Here is a 7,417-nt window from a genome sequence, read left to right on the forward strand (position 1 = left end):
AATTAAATTATTAATGCACAAAATCAGCATTTTTTTGTTTAATTAAAAAACAAATGTGCTGGATACTTTTTTCCTTATGTATCAAAAAGGATATCAAAACAGGTTTTTCATTTAAAACTAACTGATGTACTAAAAGGGAATATTATCTGTAGTTAGTGAATTGAACTGATTGTTTTAGGTCACTATGTCCTTCAGGATTTTAGAACTAGTAGATCTCATCCTCTCATACCTAGTTTTAAGTCATATATTGGAAGAGGAAAACAAGCTTTCGTGCTTTTTCAACTCCCAGCTGAAAGTTAAGAAATCAATGTATTAGTCATTGAACTGAACTACTTGAATAAACTGAAATGAAGAAAATATTCTCTCTGCCTCTTCTGCAAGTGCTACTGCTGTCAAAAGTTACGGACTTCAGCCATGGGGGGTGGGGGTAGGGAGGAGAGTTTGGCACTGTAGCCACGGGGAGGGGGAGGCTTCTGACCCTCGGGAGCACTAGGGCTCAGGGCTTTAGATCTGAGGGGAACACTGGGGCTTCAGCCCCGTGGGGTGTGCCGGGGCTCAGGGCTTTAGCTACAGGGAGAGAGCTGGGGATGAGACTGGTGCTCTCTTCATAGCTAAAGCCCTGAGCTCTGGCGCCCCCCACGGGCCTGAAGCTGGGAAAGGAGCCACAGGGCTGAAGCCCTGAGCCCCAGTGCTCCCTGCAGAGCTGAAGCCCTGAGCCATGACCTCCCCTTGCCCTGCAGTGCCAAAATGGGGGGACCCAAAGCAGCCCCTGCACATGGCAGTAAAATATTTGCTTTTGTGCGTGTGTCTCCACTGCTGCCCGATTACTTCCAGTTTCAGACGGTGTCCTGTTGACCACTAAGTCCGTAACTCTGGTGTTCGTATCTTTGAGGTTCTACTGTAACATCAACTGTAGTGGTGGAATTGCATGGACATCTTTATTAAGGACAGGACTGAGACCACTGGTCTCATTTCACACAGGGCAGACAGTAATCACTTTGACTAACCCAGAGCTGCATTTGAAGTGGAAATCTAGGGATAAAACATTTCAGGGCTGTTGGGCCACTATTGAATTCATAACAATCCAACTGAACTGGACTCAAATAAGACAGAATCAAAGAACTGATGTATCCTTTTTGCTTCCAGACCTGTATCCTAACAGCTAAAGAGCAGGTGAGTGAACTTGCATCTCCCATCTTCTCCCATGACACTCCTGTGCCACTTCTCTCACACACTTACCCTAGGCTGAGCCATATGTCCCTGCTCTCCTCATCTGGGCTCAGACCCAGTGAGGCATCTCCTCCAAAATAGGTGATGTAGAGATGGTCTTTTGGGATCTCATAGATCTGTGTTAGGAGCTCCCATGCCATGCCACATGCTTCCTCCTGGAGTGAGGGAAAACAAAGGAGAGCAAAGCTATTCAGCAGCACCCAGGTGAGAGACTCCAACTTGAGCATTAGGGATAGAAAGAAAGGGAATCATATAGTCAAAAAGCTAGTCTTGGCTGCACTCTCCCTTTGCCATTCTATAGTGTGTCACAGTGTTAAGGGGCTATCACACCACGGCAGGCTTTCAGTTGTCTAAGTAAGGCAAGTTTTGACCTTCCTACTGGTGAACTGAGTATCCCAGGATGGCCTGTCCAATAGGAGGAGCACTATGAGTGGTACCCTCTTGCAATGGGGACAGTCTTGATAAGTAAGTCAACAAGGGGAACATTAGCACTAACTGTCACGGTGATGTAGGAAGTGTGGATGTCTGTTCCTCAGGAATTAGGCTGCAACCTCTACACCAATTTGGGTCACAGACTCCATAGCCCTCTCTCATGACCATGCAGTTCTTAGCTCAAGCCATCTGAAGCTGGCACCATTTTCTTTGGGTAATTCCTAGAGCAGCGATTCTCAAACTTCATTGCACCATGATTCCCTTCTGATAACAAAAATTACTACACGACCCCAGGAAGAGGGACCGAAGACTGAGCCCCGCCGCCCCAGGCGGTGGGGGAGGCCAAAGCTGAAACCCAAAGGCTTCTGCCCTAGGCAGTGGGGCTTGGGCTTCAGACTTGCTGAGGCCCATGGTCAACACCAGCCTTGGCGACCCCATTCAAATGGGGTCCCGACACAGTTTGAGAACCCCTGTTCTAGAGGTAAGCCTCCAATTCAGGGTTCCCTTCGGAGATGCATAAACAACCAGGGGGGGTCAGCAAACCTTTTCCTAATACGGATCATATTTTAAACCAGAGATTACTTCATGGAAACCTTCCCTCCCATTTGGTGTCACCCATCCCTATCCACTGCCACCCCATTTGCCATGACATACTATTTTTATGACAACTACATAAACTGCCACTTTCACATAAGAATTAGCTAAACATTTAACAAATTGGTAGCTTCTTTTAGTGCAGGGATCTCAAACTCAAATTACCAGGAGGGCCGCATGAAGACTAATACATTGGCTCGAGGGCCACATCACTGACATTGCTCCCCGCCACTGCCCTGGCCCTGTCCCTACTCTACCCCTTCCGAGACCTCACCCCCATTCCAACCCCTTTCTCAAAGTCCCCAACTTCAACCCCATCCCCAAATCCCCGCTGCTGCCCCAACTCCTCCCCTGAGCATACGGCTCCCTGCTCCCTCCTGGAAACAGCTAAGTGCTTCTAAACAACTGTTTGGTGGCGGGAAGTGCCTGGAGGAGGTAGAGGAGCAGGGACGAGGTGCACTGGGGGGGGGGGGTGGCGGCAGGGGAGGGGAGCTTGGTGGCCTCAGGAAATAACTGGGGGGCGGGTGGGTGAGGGGAGTTTGGCGGGCCGCAGCAAATAGTGCCGCGGGCCGTGTGTTTGACAGCCCTGTTTTAGTGTGATTTGGCAGCTGGAAAATCAGCCAGCCCCTCCAGACCAGCAAATTCTCCACAGAATGCCAGCATGTGTTCTGCTGACTGTGGTTAGGAACCTCTGGTTTAAATCATGGAACTTGCAGCAAAAATATTCCAATCTCATCAGAGCAGCTGAGAGAACATGCCTGGTACAATTATTTTTACAGTGCCACAGGGTGCACTTAAAGAAAAGGAGTACTTGTGGCACCTTAGAGACTAACAAATTTATTAGAGCATAAGCTTTCGTGAGCTACAGCTCACTTCATCGGATGCACTTTACAGCAAGACCTGATCCCTGCCCTAAGGAGCTCATGCGCTAGCATCTCACTTTGAAATAATCCCCAAAGGACCAGTTCCCCAGCATCTCAAAGAAGGTGTGGTGGTAAACGTCTCTGCCGACATCATCCAAATCATTGTGCTTCCCGCCAGCGCGCACACATTTCTGGCTGTTCACCACACGCTTGTACTGTGCCAGCTCACTTCGGGGATGTGCTGTGCCCAGGAAAATGGGCTTGAACTAAAAGGGAACACAAAGAAAATCACGCCATTTTCATACACTGCCCAGCAGAATGGGCCCCTTACTGGAGCCTCCGAGTACTACTATGCTATAATTATTAAATAATAACAGTAACGAGAAAAGTTTGTCACAGGATTTACTGCCTTGAAGTATTCGGGGCATGGCAGTTAGAGCTGGTTGGAACAATTTCAGACAATATGCCATTTTAACAAAACCAAAACATTTCACAAAGACGTTATTTGTTTCCATGCAATATGTCAGATAGGCTTGAGAGACGCTCTTTGGCCATGTGGTTAGTGCACTAGCCTAGAAGGTAGGAAACCCAGGATCAAGTCCCTGATTCAGACAGCAGAGTTTTTCATCCCAAATCAAGGCAGACCGGAACTTGAACCTGAGTCTCCCACAGGCCCCCCACCTTCTCCTGCCCAACACAATTCCATGTTTGTGGAAAACATTCCCAAGGTTTCGTTTTCAGTTCAACTTCAAAAGGAGTTGTGAAGGACAATTGTCAACTCTAATGGGAGTCTAAGCACTGCATATTGCATCGATCCCCATGGCAGACAAACATAAGGGTTGGAAGGATGGCCTAGTGATCAGGACACTGATCTGGGACCCAAGAAACCTGGATTCAATTCTCAGCTCAGACACAGACTTTGTGTGAGACCCTGTGCAAATCACTTAATCTGTCAGGCACAGAGAGCACTTTCCTGCCTCACAGGGGTGTTCCCAGCAATGACAGTGAGGCACCTAGATGCTATGCTGCTAAGGGCCAAATTGCCCTTTTTTTTTTTTTTTTTTTTTTTATTACAGAGAGATGCAATGGGGTGAGCTACATGCACAGTGGATCCATGGGTGCTGCCCAGAGGACCTGCTGCAGCATGCCACCCTCACAGCTAAGGATGGATTTAAAGAAGGGGGTTTTTCACCCACGAAAGCTTATGCCCAAATAAATCTGTTAGTCTTTAAGGTGCCACCAGCCTCCTCCTTGTTCTTGTGGATACAGACTAACACAGCTACCCCTCTGATAGCTAAGGATGGGTAACTACACCAGTGTCTGAAAGATTTACCAGACACGGGCTGGCCCCAGAACTCAACAGCCAGGTACTGGGGAGGAATCGGAGGGCACCAGGGGCTACAGCTCCGCGGCTGCCGAGAGCTCCCCAGCAGCGACGATGCGGTTGCGAGGTGACCGCGGCTCTGGCCAGTGCCAGGCAGCCCCGGGGCTCGGCTGCCAGGAGCTCGGGCACGGCCCAGCAGCTACAGCTGGGGGCCCAGGGCGGGGGCTGCGTCTGCCCCGGGAGCCGCCTGTCTGCAGGCTCAGGCAGCGCCGCCTCGGGGCTCGCCCCCACCTGGTTCATGCCCGCGTTGACGAAGAGGAGCCCGGGGTCCCCGCGGGGCCGCACCGGGGCCGAGGGCACCAGCCGGTGTTTGTGCTGCTCCTGGAAAAAGCGGAGAAAGGCCTGGCGGACCTGCCCGGCCGGGGGACCGGCGGCGGCGGAGCGAGCCCGGCGCGGATCGCAGCGCCAACCCGGGGGGACCCGGAGCAGCCCCCGCACATGGCCTCCCGCGGCCATCTTAACTGTGGGCGGAACTCCTGAAAGCCGGACCCGGCTTCGCTTCGTCAGCGGGAAACCACTCAACGAGAGAGGCGGCAGCAAGAGAGAAATCCCTGCCGCAGGGGCTGGTGGGATCGGGGAGTCGAACGGGGTGTGCAGAGCTCATCCTCCCAGCATGCTCTGCGCCCCTTACAGGTCCGCCTGAAGCGGCCTCCGAGCACGTGGCACTGGCACCGAGGCACCCGGCTGCTCGGTGGGCTGGGGTGGGGGTGAGCAGAGCTGGGCCTGGTCCACCCTCTGCAGAGCTCGGTGCTCCCGTTCCCTGCACCAGCTGCTGGCCAAGTAGCAGTGTGGAGCTTGGTGGCAGGGGAAGAGTGTTATGTAAACCCTACTTGTCCATTTCCTTTTGGTCTTCAGTGACAGTTCCCCTTCGGCTTGCCAACTGTGTAATCGCACAACCCAAACACCTTTGCCCCGCCCCTTTTCTGAGGCCCCGCCCACTCACTCCATCCCCCTCCCTCAGTCACTCGCTCCCTTTCCCCCTACTCAGTCTCTTTTACTGGGCTGGGACAGGGGGTTGGGATGTCCCAGCTCTGGGATAGGTATGTGGGAGGGGGCTCTTGGCTGAGCCTAGGGCAGGAGGTTGGGGTGCAGGAGGGGTGGGGGTGCAAGGTGTACTGGAGGGGGTTCAGCATGCAAGCTGTGGGAGTTTGGGTGTGAGAGGGTGCTCAGTACTGAGACAGGGGATTGGAGTGTGGGAGGGGTGCAGGAGGGGGCTTTGGGCTGGTGTAGGGGTGCAGAAGGATGTTCAGGGTGCACGCTCCGGCTGGGAGGTGCTTACCTGGGGTGGCTCCCGATTGGCAGCATAGTGGGGCTAAGACAGGCTCCTTGCCTGCCCTGACCCCGCACCGCTCCTGGAAGCAGCCTGCGGCTCCTGTGGGAGATGGGGAACAAAGGGAGCTTCCCGGCCAATAGGAGCTGTGGAGTTGGCACTCAGGGCACAGGCAGCCATAGGAACCAACTCCGTGGGTGCTCCAGGCTGGAGCACTCACGGGGAAAAATTGGTGGGTGCTCTGCACCCATCGGCAGCTCGCCTCCGCCTCCTCCCCCGAGCATGCTGCTGTGTCTTGTTTCTCCCCCTGGCTCCCAGAGTTTGCCACGCTGGGAGGGGGGAGGAGGAGGAATGCGGCACGCTCAGAGAAGAGGCGGAGCTGGGGCAGGGATTTGGAGAGGGGTGCAATAGGGGCAGGGAGGGGGTGGAGTTGGGGCCGGGGCATGAGCACCCAGCGACGCCAACAAAAGTTGGCGCCTGTGCAGGCAGCGTACAGAGACCCCCTGTCTCCCACCAGGGGCCACAGGTATGTGCCAGCTGCTTCCAGAAGCAGTGTGGGCCCAGGGCAGGCAGGGAGCCTGCCTTAGCCCTGCAACGCTGCCGACTTTTAGTGGCATAAAATCTCCCAGTTTGGTGTCAGTAGCCTCTGGGAGATAGGGCCTGATTCTGGGAGATTCTCAGTGAAACCGGGAGGGCTGGCAACCCTAGTTCCCTTCTCTGATGAACCTGGACCCTTGAGCATTGTACACCTGGCTCCTCTCTGACTAGCCTGTCAGCTGGTAGTCTTACTTTTCCTTTAGCCTGTTGTTCAGTTCCACCAATTTGGGGCCTTGTGCATCATATATTTATTAACTTTTGCATGCTGGGGCCCAGGTTTCTTTTGTTGTGGACAACGCTTTCCACATCTCCAATGTTCAATAATAATCAGCATTGCTAACCCAGAGTCATGAATCAGACCCACAAAAATCACGATTTTTTTTTTTAAATGTTGGGGTCTTTTTCTTTGCCTTTGTCCTTGGAGACTTCAGGATACCTTCAGGTCTTGTTTTCAAACTTTTTTTTCCCTATTAGGATAGAAACTTATTTTTTTAAATGAAAGATGAGATTCTCTCTTAATTCCTTGCTTCCAAGAGCTGACATTTTCAGAAAGACACCAAAATTTTGTGACAGTTGTGATAAAATCATGAGAGTTGGCAACTGCAAATAAAGGAAGATTACAACCTGGAAAAAATCATGTTTCTGTGTCAAAACTGTATACCTACAATGTTACAGGTAATACCTCTGAGTCCCATAAAGTGAAAAGATCAGAGGCCATGTTTGACCTCTGTATCGTTCTTCAGGTTGTTTGTGTCCTGACAACCCTCTGTGCAAGGGGTGATAGGGCTTTCACATCTGAAGCTCTCACCTGAGTTTATAGTACGGCCGGTACAGTCCGTGGGCCTATTCTGCTGGGCTTGGATGAGCACGCTGAGTACACAGGACAGAGCAGTGGTGGCCCCGGGGGGAGAGAGCCATGTAGCTTCCTCTCGTAAACCTGCAACGGGGGCTGGAGATCTGCTGGTTTCCTCCAGCTCAGTTCATTGGCATCATGGCCAAGAGGGTGAGTACTGTAGGGCTGGTTTCAGAGTAGCAGCCGTGTTAGTC

General features: G+C 52.4%; 1 protein-coding gene across 2 annotated transcripts in view; it reads right to left on the reverse strand.

The window, feature by feature from the left end:
• AARS2 (alanyl-tRNA synthetase 2, mitochondrial) overlaps positions 1 to 7,080 on the reverse strand; it is a 28,868-nt gene extending 21,788 nt beyond the window's left edge. Inside the window, exons 1-3 of one of the 2 annotated variants that reach the window (XM_043511592.1) lie at positions 7,036 to 7,080; positions 3,197 to 3,385; positions 1,240 to 1,385 (exon numbers count right to left, since the gene is read on the reverse strand). In XM_043511592.1, coding sequence (XP_043367527.1) covers positions 1,240 to 1,385; positions 3,197 to 3,385; positions 7,036 to 7,065 — 365 coding nt within the window. In that variant the 5' untranslated portion in view covers positions 7,066 to 7,080. Of the gene's footprint in view, positions 1 to 1,239; positions 1,386 to 3,196; positions 3,386 to 4,734; positions 5,317 to 7,035 lie in introns of those variants that run through there. The other variant, XM_038396123.2, reaches the window with a different exon arrangement.
• Between the last annotated feature and the right edge of the window lie 337 nt (positions 7,081 to 7,417).

Source organism: Dermochelys coriacea, chromosome 3 (assembly GCF_009764565.3).
Source record: "Dermochelys coriacea isolate rDerCor1 chromosome 3, rDerCor1.pri.v4, whole genome shotgun sequence".
In the NCBI taxonomy this organism is placed as follows: Eukaryota; Metazoa; Chordata; order Testudines; family Dermochelyidae; genus Dermochelys; species Dermochelys coriacea.